This window comes from Danio aesculapii, chromosome 7 (genome assembly GCF_903798145.1).
Source record: "Danio aesculapii chromosome 7, fDanAes4.1, whole genome shotgun sequence".
In the NCBI taxonomy this organism is placed as follows: Eukaryota; Metazoa; Chordata; class Actinopteri; order Cypriniformes; family Danionidae; genus Danio; species Danio aesculapii.
This window is the reverse complement of record NC_079441.1, coordinates 71,169,388-71,188,243: the sequence shown is the minus strand read 5'-3', so window position 1 is coordinate 71,188,243 and position 18,856 is coordinate 71,169,388. Positions and strand designations below refer to the sequence as shown.

At 36.2% G+C, this 18,856-nt stretch overlaps 2 protein-coding genes across 6 annotated transcripts in view; one reads left to right on the top strand and one right to left on the bottom strand.

Moving 5' to 3' along the window:
* Nucleotides 1–18,856, top strand: part of cacnb2a (calcium channel, voltage-dependent, beta 2a) — a 48,235-nt gene that overhangs the window by 15,348 nt on the left and 14,031 nt on the right. For 2 of the 3 annotated variants that reach the window (XM_056462448.1, XM_056462446.1), the window contains exons 3-7: nt 5,905–6,027; nt 7,668–7,804; nt 8,821–8,897; nt 13,758–13,891; nt 16,680–16,760. In XM_056462448.1, the coding sequence (XP_056318423.1) occupies nt 5,905–6,027; nt 7,668–7,804; nt 8,821–8,897; nt 13,758–13,891; nt 16,680–16,760 (552 nt within the window). Of the gene's footprint in view, nt 1–5,904; nt 6,028–7,667; nt 7,805–8,820; nt 8,898–13,757; nt 13,892–14,098; nt 14,119–16,679; nt 16,761–18,856 lie in introns of all 3 variants that reach the window. The other variant, XM_056462447.1, reaches the window with a different exon arrangement.
* nsun6 (NOP2/Sun RNA methyltransferase 6) overlaps nt 7,740–18,856 on the bottom strand; it is a 44,980-nt gene continuing 33,863 nt past the window's right edge. For 2 of the 3 annotated variants that reach the window (XM_056462449.1, XM_056462453.1), the window contains exon 13: nt 15,887–16,788. The gene's annotated coding sequence lies outside the window, so the exon portion shown is untranslated. Of the gene's footprint in view, nt 7,830–15,886; nt 16,789–18,856 lie in introns of those variants that run through there. The other variant, XM_056462450.1, reaches the window with a different exon arrangement.

The window sequence follows — 18,856 nt, the reverse complement described above, 5'->3', positions numbered from 1 at the left end:
ACTCCCATGCGGAAGATCGCCGGTTCGATACCAGCTCGGAGCAGGTTGGGTGGCGTAGGACCGGCGGGGTTACACATGCATAGGTTTCTAATCCAAATCTGACCAATCAGATGAGGAGTTTACTATCATTATTAGGGATGGGTACAGAAACTCGGTACTTTATTGGTCTCGGTGCTACGTCATAAAAGACCGAAGTATCGATAAGCTCTGACGTTAACGGTTCTGCTATCGTACTGGGGAATTATTGCTGAATAAACATTACTTACAGTAGCATAATTTAACAGACCGGCCTTTTCTAATTTGCGATATTTGATATTCGTCAGCACAGTCGGCGATCTCACATGAGAAATGCTCATGTTTCCGTCCAATAACAACAGCAAACGCGTCAATATAAAAAAGCCTTCAGTTCTCGGCTGTACGCGTGCACTCAACGGAGGCTCGCGCTAAGCGCACACACATAGCTCCCGACACAGACTCACGCACGCTTGTAAGCTTGCGGAGTGGCGGAGAGTGGACACCGACAATGCCCGTTGCAACAAACGCAACAAGTTGTTTTCTCGTATAAGCGGAAACGCAAGCAATCTGGCTAAGCATCTTTCAATAGTGCATTAACTGCAGAAAGACAAATAAAATGTTTTCGACTGCCTTGCTAAACATAATCCACATCGCCATGCTAGCAGTCAATCACACAAGGTCTGAATAGCCTAATAATAAAATATGCTTATTAAGAAATTATAAGAAAACTGCTTATTTTTACATTGTTAACTCCCAAAACACCATTAACATTTATGCGTTAATGAAAAATCTTAAACATTATCTGATTATTTAACGGCATCTTGCAACTCAAATAGGATACTTTCAACTGCAGGGAGCACAAGAAATCAAGAAAGATCCAAGAGACTGCCAGAAAAGAAAAACATGTTGATTAAAAACTGAGAGTCATTTCCCTTCAAACCATTGTACATTATTGTTAATTAAAACATTAAATTTAATTAAAGTTGTTAATTTTTTTCAATTAGTTTTTTTTTCATAAAAAAACACTACAAAAAGTACAGATAAGAGAACTGTTAAAGTACTGAAACGATAAGTGGTATCGATAAAAATACAGTTAAAACCTTAACAATACCTATCCCTAATCATTATAATCATTACCACCTCTCCAGTAGGTGAACCTATAGCTAAAAATAAACACTAATGCTGGGAGACGAGAGAGGAAAATGACAACAACCAATAAAAATCCTAACTAGGGTTAACATTGTAATATACTTGTTTTTTTGTTAGTTTTTTTACCCAATGCTGGTAATAAAGCTTCATTAAACTTCTTTATGAATCCTTCACTGACACTCGTACCACATCTCTGACTCTCTGAATTATTCAAATACATTCACAGAGCCTTCAGGGTTTGTCTGGACAGTGAGTGTCATCATCTTCCAAGACTATTTTAGTTCATTTATATCTCTGCGCTTTTTCTTTCTCCGAGGCAAACGAAAGCAGCTGTTTTTAGAGGTGATATAGATATAAATATTTGAGCTCTCAGCCTATTAGTCTTTACCATCTATTTTTATTCGTCTATTTATTCTTGTTTTTGTCGCACTCTCTTTCACCTCTGGGGACAACAGCTATTTTTAGCGCTTGGCATCAATCTGATTTTATCATTTATTTATTCTCACATTAATATTGATCATAAAGCCAGCTGGCCTGCAGTGAACAGACAGAAGTAAATATTCTCCACTGGCCAAGTAAATTTACTTACAGCTTTTTCTTTCATAGTTTCCCAATTTGGAAACTATGGGCTCTATCATACACCCGGCGCACTAAGGTGCAAGACGTGTTTGGAGTGATTTGTTCCTATTTTCAGACCAGCGCGACCCTAATTTTTACATTTTGCACCACGTTGTTTAAATAGCAAATCCATTTTGTGGACTCATGTGTGTGCTGATCTATAAAGGAGGTGTGTTAAGGCGCATTGTTGGTGCGTTGCTATATCGAGGAACTGAAATTTACCACGCCATTGACCAACTAAAAGCTGCTCTAAAGTCCAGCGCAGAGCGCGTTAGTTATGTGCCTATGTGGATCCAAATGCATACACATTGCTTAATACACACAGGATGATCAGCAATACACAAATATCGTTTCAGATGAAAACATTTAAAGCATTAAAATTTTCTACATAAATATAAAAACCACTACCTTACTCCATCTCGGGGGGCTTTTTTTAGTTTATTCATGACAATTTTCATTTGCATAATGTTATTATTATTAGCAGTATTATTTATTATCTGCTTATTTATATTAGTTTTAATTAAAACAAGTTTAGATTTCTCTACCTGTCGGGTTTAGGAGACGTCTGCATCACCATATGGGGCATAAGAACAGCATGTGTGTTTGGATATAACTCAGTGTTTTGACCACACTTCATTATTATTGTTCATTTATTCCTTTGCTGGAGATTAGAGCAGAATTTAGAAATAGTTTTGAAACAAATCTTTGCTCTTAACAAACAAAATTAAGTAGGCTAATGAATGTGTTCAGTGGAGTGAGTTTCCATCATTTTCCTTACTCCATCAAAGTAAAGGAGTAAAGTAAAGAGAAAGTAAAGAGGCTGAATGGAGGAGGCTCGTTTTTTATCCTATCTGCAGATGGTCTGTTTACAGTAGAAGTCAGAATTATTATTATTTTTATAATTATTATAATTATTTATTTTATAATCAATTCTAATTATAATTAATTATATTTATTTTATAATTATTTAAAATGTATATAATTATAAATGTTTTTTTCTTTTTTAAATATTTCCCAAATGATGTTTAACAGAGCAAGGAAATCATACATCATCTTCTTAACTTTTAGGAGAAATCTGTGTCATTTACAGTCAAAAACAAACTCGCTGGTTGAATAATGGTAACTTTAAGTCAGAATTTTCCAATGGTATATACAGTTGAAGTCAGAATTATTTGCCTCCCTTTTAATTTTTTTTTCTTTCTAAAATATTCCCAAATGATGTTTAACAGAGCAAGGAAATTTTCACAGTATGTCTGATAATATTTTTTCTTCTAGTCTTAAAGTCTTAATTGTTTTATTTCAGCTAGAATAAAAGTAGTTTTCAATTTTTTAAAAGCCATTTTAAGGTCAAATTATTAGCCCCCTTAAGCTATATTTTTTTTCGATAGTATACAGAACAAACCATCATTATACAATAACTTGCCTGATTACTCTAACCTGCCTAGTTACCCTAATTAACCTAGTTAAGCCTTTAAATGTCACTTTAAGCTGTAAAGAAGCCTCTTGAAAAATATCTAGTCAAATATTATTTACTGTCATCAGGGCAAAGATAAAATAAATCAGTTATTAGAAATGAGTTAATAAAACTGTTCTGTTTAGAAATGTGTTGGAAAAAAAATTACAAAAAAAATCTTCTCTCCATTAAACAGAAATTGGGGAAAAAAATTACAAGGGGGCTAATAATTCTGACTTCAACTGTAACTGTTTTCTCACTAGTGAAGTTTTTCCACTTACAAAGTCCGCCATGTAAATAGCAAATGCGCCATGGCGTGACGCAACTGACTCTTAAAGGGAATGTGAGATGAGACTCTGATTGGTTTAATGCAGATTATGCTCAAAACACACCCAGAACTCATTAAGAGAATAAGCACAACCCTGTTAGACCATGCGCCAGGGTGCAGAGCATATTTTTTCATCCTTAAATAGCAAAAGTGGATTCAGTGGATTCTTTATGCTTTTGCACCCTGCGCTATAGACTGCGCCTAGATGGTTCAAATACCATCACTATCAGACACTACAGGCAAAAAAGATTTTTTTTCATGCATTGGCCAGCTTTGAGATTGTTTGGAAGGCTATTTGGCATGCTTTTCAGATTAGTGGAAAGATATACAGTGTAGTGTAGGTGCACTATAAAAAATGCTGAGTTGTTGTAACCCAATGTTGCGTCAAATATGGACAAATACAATATTTAGTTCATTTTTTTCCAATTAAATTTAAATGACTATAGCCGCGTTTCCACTATCGCGCCTAAAGCGAGCGAGCCAGGGCGAGCCAAGGCCAGTCGCGTTCCATCACTTCCGGGGCGTAATCGGGCCAAAGCGGGGCTTCCTTGGGGCCAGCGTCCGGCCTTTTTCGGCCCGCCGAATACCTTGGGCCAAGGAGGGCCAACTGGGGCTTCGGGGCGGGGTTACGTACAAAGGCGGAGTTTTCCTGTCAGGTAAAGAGGAGACAAGATGCTTTCTTCCCTTACTTTTGTTTTGCTATCGCGCTTGATCAACTCACTAAGAAGATGAAAAAAGTAAATGCCGCCGAACTCGAATGTCCTTATCCAGGGATCGCTGTCTGGCCTTACAGCAACAGACCACAAACAGTAAAAAAGCAATGGCTTCGGTGTTCTCCATCTTCCAGCTCTCGTAGTGATGCCAGGTTGTGTTTGTGGTTATAATTTGAGTTTTTTGTTCCCGCTGAAGTGGGCGGGTTGTGTGACGGGCTGTGTGACGTTTGATTCGGGGGACGTTCTGGGGACGGTGTTTGCGTGACGCGCTGCCAGCAACTAGCCCGACAGTGGAAACGCGACATGATTTCGGCCTCATTTCTCAACCTCCCGGGCTATTGGCCCTGCCTGGCCCGATTAAAGCCCTGGCTCGCACTGGCCCGATAGTGGAAATGCGGCTACTGTTTAACTGTTGCTGGGCAAAGATTAATCATGATTAATCTTATTAAAATTAAAGTTAGTTTTGAACATGTGTTGTTTTAAAGAGACACAGACGCATTTAATCTTAGTGGAGTGTGTCTACTGAGATACTGCAAGCGAAAGTATTCATTTTTTCTATCCTAAAGCAAACATGTCAGCCGTGTTTCTGGATACTGAATGAAACAGTGTGTGTCCATGATCAATACTGCATGTGTAATGGAAAGAGAAGTGTTGCATAAGAGGCAAACGCTGGCTGTGAACACAAAACACAGATTTATAAACAAACGGAGAGCTGCAAGAGTATCAAGCACAGCGCAAAATATCATTCAAAGACCCGCTAATACATATCGCATCACATGGTTTTGCATTTGCATGTCTTTTTATTTGATTAGAACATAAGACTGGGAAGCTAAAAGCATCGTTGTTTTGACAGATGATGGAGACTCGTGAAGTGTGTGCGTGTGTGTGTGTGTGTCTGTGTGTGTATCTGCAATCCTCATTACTATTAGAGGACACCATGTCCTCTGTTTGACATACCCATGATTCATTGCGTGTGCAGACCATCATGTAACGTCGAGTCCATACTGATTTTGCAATTGTGTGTCAAACACTCATGTTCCTGCTATTGTTTTGCCGCACACATTAAAAACTTAACATTAAAATTATTAATAATGTTATACATTTTATGAATTCATATTTTAAGTATTATTAATTTTAATATATAATCAATAAATTCACATTTATTATCTCAAGTTTTTCCATTCATTCATTTATTTTCCTTCGGCTTAGTCCCTTATTTATCATGGGTCGCCACAGCGGAATGAACCGTTTACTATTCCAGCATATGTTTTCCTCAGCGGATGCCCTTTCTGCAACCTAGTACTGGGAAACACCCATACAGACTCATTCACACACACACACACACACACACACACAAACACACACACACTCATACACTACGGCCAATTTAGTTCATCCAGTTCATCTATAGCGCATGCGCTGTGGGGAAAACCAGAGCACCTGGAGGAAACCCACGCCAACACAGGGAGAACATGCAAACTCCTCACAGAAATGCCAACTGACCCAGCCGGGACTCGAACCAGCGACTTTCTTGCTGTGAAGCCACAATGCTAACCAACGTGCCACCCATTAATATTTCTATAATTAATATTTGATATACTGTATTTTCTCTCTTTGTTCCTCTACAGAGTAAACCAGTGGCGTTTGCAGTACGCACTAATGTTGGCTACAGCGCTTCTTTTGAAGATGACGTCCCCGTGCCTGGAACAGGAATCTCATTTGATCCTAAAGATTTCCTTCATGTTAAAGAAGTATGTGTTTACACGTACTGCACACACGTCCATAGTTACATATATAATAGCATAAAGAAGTAGGTATCAATATATATATATATATATATATATATATATATATATATATATATATATATATATATATATATATATATATATATATTATAGATAGATTTCGATGTTAAAAAAAATCAATAAATTTCGATCCATTTAATATATTTTGATATATTTTTAAAAATTCTAATAATGTTTTACTTTTGTCTTTGCCATGATGACAGTATATTTACAATTATTTTAGCTTAGACTTCAATTTTAAGGCTTAACTAGGTTTGTTTTTGGTCACACTTTATTTTGATGGTCCGTTTTTTGAATTTAAGTTGCATTGCATCTACATGTCAACTAATTCTCATTAGATTATAAGTAGACTGTTAGGCTGTGGTTAGGGTTCTTAGGCAAAGATTCTTATAGTCAGTTGAAGGAGCAGTATTAACAGATATTAAGCAGACAGTCTACTAATACTTAAATGGACCATCAAAATAAAGTGTTACTATGTTTTGTAGCTTATTGAAAAAAATTAATTTCTTATGGGGGCTAATAATATTGATCTTGAACCTAGCAATTGATCTTGATCTTAGGTTTTAAAATTATAAATATATTTGTTTATTCCAGTCAAGCTAAAAGAAATAAGACATTCTCCAGAAAAAAATATAATAGGAAATACTGTAGAAAAAGTTTCTCTCTCTGTGTTAAACCACTTGAAAAGAAAAATATTTAAAAGAGTTTATATAATTTGGTCTATAACTGTGTATATATACAGGTGATGTCAGAATTATTAGCCCACTTATAATTTTTTCCCCCAATTTCTGTTTAACAGAGAGCAGATTTTTTCAGCACATTTCTAAACATAATAGTTTTAATAACTCATCTCTAATAACTGATTTATTTTATCTTTGTCATGATGACAGTAATTAATATTTGACTAGATATTCTTCAAGACACTTATATACAGCTTAAAGTGACATTTAAAGGATTAACTAGGGTAATTAGGTTAGGGTAATTAGGCAAGTTATTGTATAATGATGGTTTGGTCCGAAGACTATCGAAAACAAAATTAGCTTAAAGGGGCTAATTATTTTGACCTTAAAATGGGTTTAAAAAAATAAGAACTGCTTTTATTCTAGCCGAAATAAAACAAATAAGACTTTCTCCAGAAGAAAGAATATTATCAGACATACTGTGAAAATTTCCTTGCTCTGTTAAACATCGTTTAGGAAATATTTCAAAAAGAAAGAAAAAATCAAATAGGGGCTAATACAGACTTCAACTGTACATACCATTGGAAAATTCTGACTTGAAGTTACCATTATTCAACCAGCGAGTTTGTTTTTGACTGTAAATGACACAGATTTCTCCTAAAAGATAAGATGTTGTACAAGAATCATCATTGTGGAAAAATTATTTCTCAGACTTTATTTAAATTTGAACAAAAAGTGGCAGTCAGAATTTGTTTACTCAAGATAACATTTTCACCTACAGTTTAAAAATATTCAAACTTATTCATGGGCCTTAAATGTAGAATGAAATGTTTTTCTGTGTTTGTTGTGCTCTTCTTAAGATAATCAAACTCTGCCGCTTGTAACTTTTGTGTTTAATGGCAGAAATTTAATAATGACTGGTGGATCGGCCGCTTGGTGAAGGAAGGCTGCGACATCGGTTTCATCCCAAGTCCAGTGAAGCTCGAAAGCAGTCGCCTTCGCCAGGAGCAGCGCGCAAAACAAGGACGGTTTTACTCGAGGTATCTGTTCCACAAATGCTCCAAACTACAACAAACAAACAAACAAACAAACAAACAAACAAACAAACAAACAAACAAACACACAAACACAGAACTATTACATACTGTGGGGGAAATAAGTATTAAACACGTCACCATTTTTCTCAGAAAACATATTTCTAAAGGTGCTTTTGACTTAAAATTTTCACCGGATGTTGATAACAACCAAAGAAATCCATATATGCAAAGAAAACCAATCTAATTAGTTTACAAATGAAATTATGCATAATAAAATTAAATGACGCAGGGAGAAAGTATTGAACACATGAAGGGAGGTGTAGTTCTGCAGTGAAAGCCCTGACAGCAGCTGAAATCTCTCAGCAGTTGTTCAGCAACCCTCTGCTCTTCCCTCTGATATTGTAAATTAATATCAGCTGATTCAGTTCAACATCTACATTAGCAGGAGGATGAAGATGAAACCAGGGTGGACATTTCAGCATTACAATGATCCAAAACACAGCCAAGGAAACTCTCAGATGCTTTCAGATAAAGAAAATCAAGCTGTAGAATGGCCCAGCCAATCGCCTGACCCGAATCCAATAGACAATACAAAATAAAGCTCAAATTTGAAAGACGAGACCCACAGAACCATCAAGATTTTGACACTCTGTTGAAGTCTGTATAAAACTCACACCTGAGCAATCCTTGAGACTTCATCACCGAAGTCACCCCAAAATAAAAATGTACTCTCTCTCAGGTGGTTCCAACCCTTTATTATTATTATTTTTTTTTTTCTGATGAGCACAAAAGAAGATATTTTGAAAAATGTTAGTTAAATCTTGACATCCGTAGTGGAAAAAACTAGTCAATGGCTACTGGTTTGAACAAAGAAACTGAAATATGTTTAGATAAAGTGGATGGTCAGCAAATGATTTTGGGTGAACTAACCCTTTAAATATACTGTAAGTAGAAGAATATATACTCTACGTTTTCCTTTTTTATTATTAAGGATTGTGTTTTGTTCATTTTGTTCACAGTAAATCAGGGGCAAACTCTTCATCCAGTTTAGGGGACATTGTTTCAAACTCACGTAAATCAACTCCTCCCTCGTCAGGTAAGATATCAGCATCCAGTCAATGCTGTATTATTCATTCATTTTCCTTAGGCTTAGTCCTTTTATTAATCAGGGGTCGCCACAGCGGAATGAACCGCCAACTTATCCAGCATATGTTTTACACAGCGGATGCCCTTCCAGCTGCAACCCAGTACTGGGAAACACCCATAGACACTCATTCACACACACACACTACGGTCAATTAAGTTTATTCAATTCCCCTATAGCGCATGTGCTTGGACTGTGAGGGAAACCGGAGCACCCAGAGAAAACTCCACACGGGGAGAACATGCAAACTCCACACAGAACTGACAACTGACCCAGCCAGGACCGCAAACCTTCTTGCTGTGAGGCAACAGTGCTAACCACTGAGCCACTGTGTTGCCCCAATGCAGTATTAGTCAAATAATATCGTTATTTAATTATCATATAAATTATATTATTATAATTGTATTTTTCAACACATCCACCGCTCTAATCAGAAAATGATTTTAACTTACATTTTGTGACTTACACTTAAGTAAAATTCACTTTCTAATAATGTCAAGTTAAATGTTTTGCTTTTAAGTCAGTCATTTTTAATAATCTTTTGTCGTGTTTTAAGACAATACACTTATTTTGATGTGTTGCCTAATATACTACAGCAAAGTAGTTGATTATGATTTTAACATATTCACTTCATATATATTCAGTTATAGCTACATCCTTACAAATGCATCATTACAAATACACTTAGATACATAACACAGGCTCCTATTGAAAATCTATTAAAGTATAACAATACAAATTAAAAGTAAAATAAAAAATAAAAAGAATTTAATTTAAATTTTAATTTAAATTTTAGTACCGATTGGTATCGAATTTCAGCATCGTGACAACACTTGTCCCAATTCACATACTATCTGTACAAAGTAGTATTTTGGCTCATTTCCACTGACTGGTACAGTACGGTTCGGTTCGGTACGGGTCACCTTTATCAGGCTTGCGTTTCCACTAACAAGGGTACCCTTTTGGTGGGCGTGGTGTATGACAGAAAGTTTCAGTCGACGTCATTCTAGCTCAAGGAAATGTCTACAATAAAGCTGTATGGGTCACTTACATATCATATGAGAAGCACTTCTCACAAAACAGACGCTTTACACACTTAAATACTTGTGTATAAATGTTTATTACTAACTTTACCATGAACATGAGTTGATTATAACTGCAGATCAATGACAGTGCGAAACAGCCTACTGTAACGTCTGTAATTATATTAAATAACTAAATAAATGAACATATATAAACACATACAGCCCCTTACAGTCTCCGATATGTTACCAACTACAGAAGAACTACACACAGCAGACATTTTCGTCCGTATTTAGGTTCAAAACAACACAAAATATAGCCTACAGTCAGTGTAAACCTCTTATCTGTGTCTGTAATCTTCAGCAGCACATGAAGCCTCTGTTAGACAGTAACTCTGTCATTCCCGGTTCATATTAGTCCAAAATGTGAAGATAATAAGTTATCATGTATAGTAAGTATACATGGCATTTTGTTCATGTTTGCTGAATAATAATGTGCTCCTTTTTTCCGGCTTCTCCCTTGTTTCTTCACGCTTCACTCTCGCGTTTGTCAGTGACTGACAGGATCGGGTTTCAAAAGCAAGTCAATAATCAAGCGCAGGTTATCATCATCAGCTCAAGAAGTTTGTTATTTCAGATATAATGTTAGACGTGCGCGCTAGCAAGAAAGCGAAACCGCTCGCGCCTCAGACTGGCTCGTAAAAAAACTAAGGGGCACAGGGTAAATCTGCTCTTCTTCTGGGCTTTGTGGCTGTTCATTCCATTAGAAATTTAAACCATCCTTACTATAACCACTTATTATGCCCACAATACATTGTGCCTTAAGAATTTAATTTTTAAAAAGTTTATCATACCTTATTTTTAAGTACAATCAGCAATAACTCTATTTTTCAACATAATCAGAAAAAAATTATATATATATATATATATATATATATATATATATATATATATATATATATATATATATATATATATATATATATATACACATATATATATATATACACATATATATATATATATATATATATATATATATATATATATATATACATATACATATATATACATATACATATATATTTATTATAGTGGGTCATAAACACTATAAATTTGATTTAAGATCAATTTAAACCCTAATACATTTAATTACATGCAATTACCATCCAAATGCATTAAATTTGCAAAGTTAATTATTATTTCAGTAAGAAGTACTCATTTCTCCTGAAATGCTCTACTCTTCATTACACATTTTGTGTGCTACAGTATCAAATATCTTTAAAAAAATGTGTCTCATCATAAAATGGTTCTCAGGGACATTCATAAGCACTTAATGTCAAAAACTCTTCCTGTGGCTGAATGCATTAGGAAAGTGATATTTAAAGATCAAATTCAGTACACAGTTTGTTACAAATATTTCCTACAATACAGGTAAGCAGATGTTAAATGCACTCCATGTTTCCTCCTATACAAAAATGTACATACAGTATATTACTAATATTTAAAATATGACTTTCCTGATCTACACTCTACTATAGGGCATTCTGAGGTGTGCAGTGACTTTTATATAAACACACAGCTAATGTAGTTCCGGCAGGTTTTGAGCACATTACAGCTTTATATCACTACGCTGAAGGATTTGAGTTACCTCACAGCTACAACAGTCAGAAATCACATCAAAACACAACGGAAGGCTTTGGATGGGATGTGTGTGAAACTAGCGCTGTACACAAGAGCAGTTTGAGGACAGAAACCTGATAAATGACTGAAATATAACATCTGAACAGTGTCCGCAGCTGTAGGAACTGGTGTTAGAGTAGAATAATTAACTCTGGGACTTTGAATTATTAGAAAATAATGCTTTGAATTGTGACCATGTCTAATAATTCAACAGGCCATCATCTCCAGCTATTGCTCTAGTAGTTTTCACATAATGCATTTTAAAATGTCCCCAAATCTCATGGTCTATATTAATTCTCCACTGTGTTTTTCCGAGACTCATACAGAAAGTGTGTGCGTTTATACACAGTTGAAGTCAGAATTATTAGCCCTCCTGTATATTTTCTTCCCCAATTTCTGTATAATGGAAGGAAGATTATTTTAACACATTTCTGAAGATAATAGTCTTATAAACTCATTTCTAATTGATTTATTTTATATTTGCCATGATGACAGCACATAATATTTGAGTAGATATTTTGCAAGATACTAGTATTCAGCTTAAAGTGCAAATTAACTAGGTTAGCTTAGCGAGTTAAGTGATTGTATAACGATGACAAAACAATGACAGTAAGTCATTGTATAACAGTGGTTTGTTCTGTTGAGAATTTAAACAAATATTCCTTAAGGGGGCTAATAATATTGACCTTAAAATGATGTTTTTATTATTTAAAACTGCTTTTATTATAGCCGAAATTAAGCGAATAAGACTTTCTCCAGAAGATAAAATATTATGGGAGATACTGTGAAAAATTCCTTGCTGTGGTAAACATTATTTGGGAAATATTTGAAAAAAGTTCACAAGAGGGCTAATAATTTTCAGCTGTATATATATTAGGGGTTGCACCAACTAGTCGACTGGTGGACTTTAATACTCTGTCGTGATGCTTTTTGATGTCAACTAGTCACGCTGCGCAGATCATGTTTACACACGAAGGTGGCTCACTGAATGAAACTGCCCTCAGATTATTTAAAGTCATTTTTAAATGTTATTTTTCTTATGTCAGAGTCAAAGATTCACGCAAGCTTCGAGTGAACTTTAAATCGTCCAACAGATGCCAGTTAGATCGCTCCATGCAAATAACCTAGAGCAGGGGTCACCAATCTCACTCCAGGAGGGCCGGTGTCCCTGCAGGGTTTAGCTCCAACTTGCCTCAACACACCTGCCTGGGTGTTTCAAGCATACCTAGTAAGACCTTGATTAGCTTGTTCATGTGTGTTTGATTAGGGTTGGAGCTAAAATCTGCAGGACACCGGCCCTCCAGGAACAAGTTTGGTGACCCCTGCCCTTGAGCATATGCTAGCCAATCACGTTAACACAACCCTGGAAAACTAATGTGATTGGCTGCTGCCCTCTGCGAAGCGTAGACGTATTTTGTGAATGAATCGTGAAGCTCGCTAAAACCGTGAAGTGCTCAGCCACGGAGGTGTGACAAACTTCACAGCGTGTAAACATCATCCCCGGTGAATGTGGTGTAGATGTGCAGCGAGGAGACGTCCGATAACCAAGATGAGCAGGAACTGCGAAAAACTCCCGACTTGAGCAGGATTTTTAGCGCGCACGATCGTAGCGGTAAAATATGCATCTGAGCAGGACTCTGACAGTGTAATATGGATTAACGTTATAGCCTTTGTCTTTCGTACCACATGAATCTGTGTACTGAGGACGTTTGCATGATTTCTGCACTAAAATATCTGTTATTGTTACAGTCTTACTAGAACGTGCAGTGATCAATGTTTTTACTGTATTTATTTAGCAGTAAAATTAGCCCGGGTGCTAATGTTGTATTATTAACAAAATGAAAGTGTTGACAGTGGATTTGTTTTGCACTAAAATGAGTCACTGGTAATGTTGCATTGACATGATATGAGCTGTCAAACAGCATGTGGATATATTTCCTGCAAATAAATCGCAAAGTGTGGCGTGTTGCAAAACATTTGCATCTTGTGTTTTATTGACGACGTCACCAGTAACGTTGACTCGACTTAAATGACATAAAAGTCGACTTTCTGAAAATCTAAAGTTTTTCAACCCCTAATATACATGTATATGTGTGTGTGTGTGTAGCTGTGGACATTGACGCCGCAGGTATAGATCCAGAGGAGAGCGATCCTCCTCCCCATCAGCGATCCCCCAAAGCCAGCCCAAACACAGTCATATCCCCTTTAGCCCGAGAGAAACGAATGCCTTTCTTTAAGAAGGTAAAGCATGTGTTGGGACGTCAGACGTCCTGCATCTGTCTGTTCTCTTTAGCAGCTTCACGCACAGCCTGATCCGCTCGTCATCGTCCCAATGCTTATTACACTCACTGTTGCCCTTCTCTCTCATGTCTTTCTTCCCTGTGGCCTGATCTTTCACTCTCCCTCGCTCTTTTTTCTTTTTGTCTGTTTCCCTTCTCTGATCCTCAGCTAAGCAGTGGCAGAAGTCGGTGAGTTTGTTTGGCCTCTCAGTGGATTCATCCAGCCTGTGAAGCATCGTTCCTGTTATGATGTGCCTGTTAAGGTGTCCTAGTTCATTGATTATTAGAACTGGGAGTCGAATGCAAAAAGAATCAATTCCTAGGCATTGAGAATCAACAGTTGAGGCATTGAGAATCAAGAGTCAATTCCAAAAAAGAATCAAGTTACGAGTCATTGAGAATTAAGAGTCCATTCCAAGAATCAGTTCCAAGGCGGTAAGAATTGAGAGTCAATTCCAAAAAAAAAAAAAAAAAAATTCCAAAGCATTGAGAATAAAGAGTCGATTACAAAAAGAATCAATTCAGAGGCATTGACAATTAAGAGTCCATTCCAAAAAGAATCAGTTCCAAAGCATTGAGAATCAAAAGTCAAGGCATTGAGAATCAGGAGTTGATTCCAAAAAGACTCAATTGGAAGGCATTGAGAATTAAGAGTCCATTCCAAAAAGAATCAATTCCAAAACATTGAGAATCAAGTGTCAAGTATTTGAGAATCGAGAGTCAATTCCAAAAAGAATCAATACCGAAGCATTCAGAATCAAGAGTCCATTCCAAAAAGAATAATTTGCAAGGCATCGAAGATCAATAGTAGATTCCAAAAAGAACAAATTGCAAGGCATTGAGAATCAAGAGTGGATTCCAAAAAGAATCAATTCCTAGGCATTGAGAATCGAGAGTGGATTCCAAAAAAAATCTATTCCGAGGCATTGAGAATCAACAGTGGATTACAAAAAGAATCAGTTCTGAGGCACTGAGAATCAAGAGTCAATTGCAAAAGGAATCAATTTCCAGGCACTGAGAATTGAGAGTTGATTTTAAAAAGAACCAATTCCATTGGTGCCAAAACCAAGCATTGAGAATCAGGATATAATCCAAAAAAATCAATTTTGAGGCATTGAGAATGTACAGTGAATTCCAAAAAGAATCCGTTCTGAGGCATTGCCAATCAAGAGTCAATTGCAAAAAGAATCAATACCTAGGCATTGAGAATCAGAAGTCGATTCCAACAAGAATCAATTCCGAGGCATTGAAAATCAAGAGTGAGGCAAGGAAAATCAAGAGCGAGGCATTAAAAATAAAGAGTCGATTCCAAAAACATTCAGTTGCAATGCATTGAGAACCCAGAGTTGATTCCAACAGTCGATTCTGAGGCATTGAGAATAGAGAGTTGATTCCAAAAAGAATAAATTCCGGGGCAGGCACTCAGAATCAACAGCCAATTCAAACAATAAATTCAGAGTCATTGAGAATCAGGAGTTGATTTCAAAGCTCGGAATTGATTTTATAATGGGAATCGACTCCTCTTTTCAGTTTAAAAGAACTAATTAATACTTTAATTAATAATTAATTAATAACTAATTAATACAAACTGCTGATGATGGTATACCAAAGTAAAAGAAAGATTTGACACCTTATGTTTACTTAATTATAAGTGAACTACTATGATCACACCTTTAAGACAGTTGTCCAGGATTAGACATCTCTGATCTTTTACATTTGTAAGGTTAGTATTTATTTTGTATGGTTAGAATATGTGCAACATAGTAGGAACGATCGCATGGCCACTTCTAAGTAATGCTTCTTAGTCTCCTTTTAACAATTCTCCGTGATACAGCTTCATATGTGTTCATGTGTGTGTGTGCATGTTTAAATAACTCAATTATTATTTATACAGTCAAATCAAAAATAATTCTGACACCTTCAACATTTCTCACACTATCAGTTTATTCACTATAGTTTACAATGGTAATAAAAAATATGATAAGATCCCAGAGTTATACTGAGTAAGAACAATCTTGATAATGTCACATAACTTTAAACAATAATTACACAACTCTACTCTACTCTATCAATGTCTGTAGTCTCTGCTGGAACCAGATTCATATATAAAATGTTCCTTAACATAGATCCTGTATACTGTACATGACTGTATAAATAATAATGGTATGCAGTAATTTGCTTACTGTTCTCTTATAAAACCCTGGTAAGAATAAATCATTTTACTAAATATGGTGTGTGTTTTGAGTTGTCAAGTGGGTGTCAAATTTAATGTAGGTTTGTTTTCAGCCAAAATGAATGCATTGCATTAGTTACTTATAGAAATGCATGCAAAAACTGCTGTCATTTTTTACTTAAAGGGACGGTTCTCCCAAAAATGAATATTACATCGTCATTAATTATCCCTTGTGTGGTTTGAGTTTCTTTCTTCTGTAGAATTGTAGATATTTTGAAGAAAATCACCCATTGACTTCCATAGTAGGTAAAATAATTACTATTAAAGTCAGCCAGCTACCAGCATTCTTCAAAATATCTTCTCAAATAGGTTTTAAACAAGTGAGTAATTGCTGACTGAATTTTCATTTTTGTGTGAACTATCTCTCTAAATATTTAGCAAATATAAGAACATGCCTGCTAACGTTAAACTTGACACTTGAAGTATTTAGGTTGGTCTGTTGTGGTCTTGATTGTTGTGTCTCTGTATAGTGTGAGGTGAGTGTGTGTTTATGTTGTGTTTGTGTGCCGCTGTACAGGCGGAGCATGTTCCTCCATATGATGTGGTGCCGTCGATGAGGCCGGTTGTTCTTGTTGGACCTTCACTCAAGGGCTACGAGGTGCTGCAGAAAGTATTGTGATGCCATACTGAAACATACAACACACAGGCTTATTGTAAATACGTGCTTTAGTCTACATTTTTGTAAAACTGCAAAAACAACATACGTCTGACTGCAGTTCGTAGGTAAAATGAACACTAGGGGGCAGTATGATGCCAACAACTTTTGATCCTTTACACACTAACGATATTTACAGGGACGTCTTATTGAGGAATACAGGATTATTTTTGTGCAGTTCTTTGCACAACACCAATCAAACACCACAAAACAACTTAATGTCTATGATTTGCAATTGAATATGTTTGCGTCACCTATCTCAATTTGGACAAGTTTTCTGGTGTGGTCAGTTTGCTCAGGAGCTCACCTTGTACAGTAAAGTGTGCTGCAGAGTGCTCAGGTTCGAAGTAAAGCACGTTTCCAGAAAAGTGACAAAGGCCATGTAAAATCAAGGTAGAACTATGTGTTTGCAGTGCACTTTTCACTTATGCCTGCTTTAGAAACACTATTGGTTGGGTTTTGCAAAGGATTTAGGTCAGTGGTTTGCTAACTGATCTGTATGATAAGCTCCGCCATCTCAAGAAGAAGTACGTGCATCTGAAACGTACAACAAAACACACTCTAAGTAACGTAGTTCAGATTCGCAAAAATGTAGCTAGTGCCCTCTGGTGGATTTGTCAACTGAAACGTACATACAACAAAACGTACCCTACGTAACGTATTTCACAAAATGTAAACAGCGCCCTCTAATGGATTTGTCATCTGAAACATACAAGAAAATGTACCCTAAGTAACGTATTTCAGATTCACTCAAATGTAGACAGCACCCTCTGGTGGATTTGTCATCTGAAATGTGCAACAAAACACACCCTAAGTAACGTAGTTCAGATTTATAAAAATGTAGCCAGCACCCTCTAGTGGATTTGTCAACTGTAACATACATACAACAAAACGTACCCTACGTAACGTATTTCATATTTCACAAAATGTAGACAGCGCCCTCTAGTGAATTTGAAATCTAAAACATACAATAAAATGTACCTTAAGTAACATATTTCAGATTCACTAAAATGTAGACAGCACCCTCTAGTGGATTTGTCATCTGAAATGTGCAACAAAACACACCCTAAGTAATGTATTTCAGATTCGCAAAAATGTAGACAGCGCCCTCTAGTGGGTCTGTAATCTGAAACATCCAACAAAATGTAGCATAAATAACGCTATATTACGCAAAAATAATGCATTTCAGATTCACAAAAATGTTGCTAGCGCCCTCTAGTTAATTTGTAATCTAAAACATATAACAAAACAACACCCTAAGTAATTTTAGATTTCACAAAAATGTGGCCAGCGCCCTCTAGTGGATTTGTCATCTGAAACATCTAACAAAATGTAGCCTAAGTAACGTATTTTAGATTTCACAAAAATGTAGCCAGCGCCCTCTAGTGGATCTGTCATCTGAAACGTGCAACCAAACGTACCCTAAGTAAGGCATTTCAGATTCGCAAAAATGTAGCTAGCGCCCTCTAATTAATTTGTAATCTAAAACATACAACAAAACAATACCCTAAGTAACGTATTTTAGATTTCACAAAAATGTAGCCAGTGCCCCCTCTAGTGGATCTGTCATCTGAAACGTGCAACCAAACGTACCCTAAGTAAGGCATTTCAGATTCGCAAAAATGTAGCTAGCGCCCTCTAATTAATTTGTAATCTAAAACATACAACAAAACAATACCCTAAGTAACGTATTATAGATTTCACAAAAATGTAGCCAGTGCCCCCTCTAGTGGATCTGTCATCTGAAACGTGCAACCAAACGTACCCTAAGTAAGGCATTTCAGATTCGCAAAAATGTAGCTAGCGCCCTCTAATTAATTTGTAATCTAAAACATACAACAAAACAATACCCTAAGTAACGTATTTTAGATTTCACAAAAATGTAGCCAGTGCCCCCTCTAGTGGATTTGTCATCTGAAACGTGAAACAAAACGTACCCTAACTAACATATTTCAGATTCGCAAAAATGTAGACAGTGCCCTCTAGTGGATTTGTCATCTGAAACATGCATCGAAACATACCTAGAGCTACTTATTTTA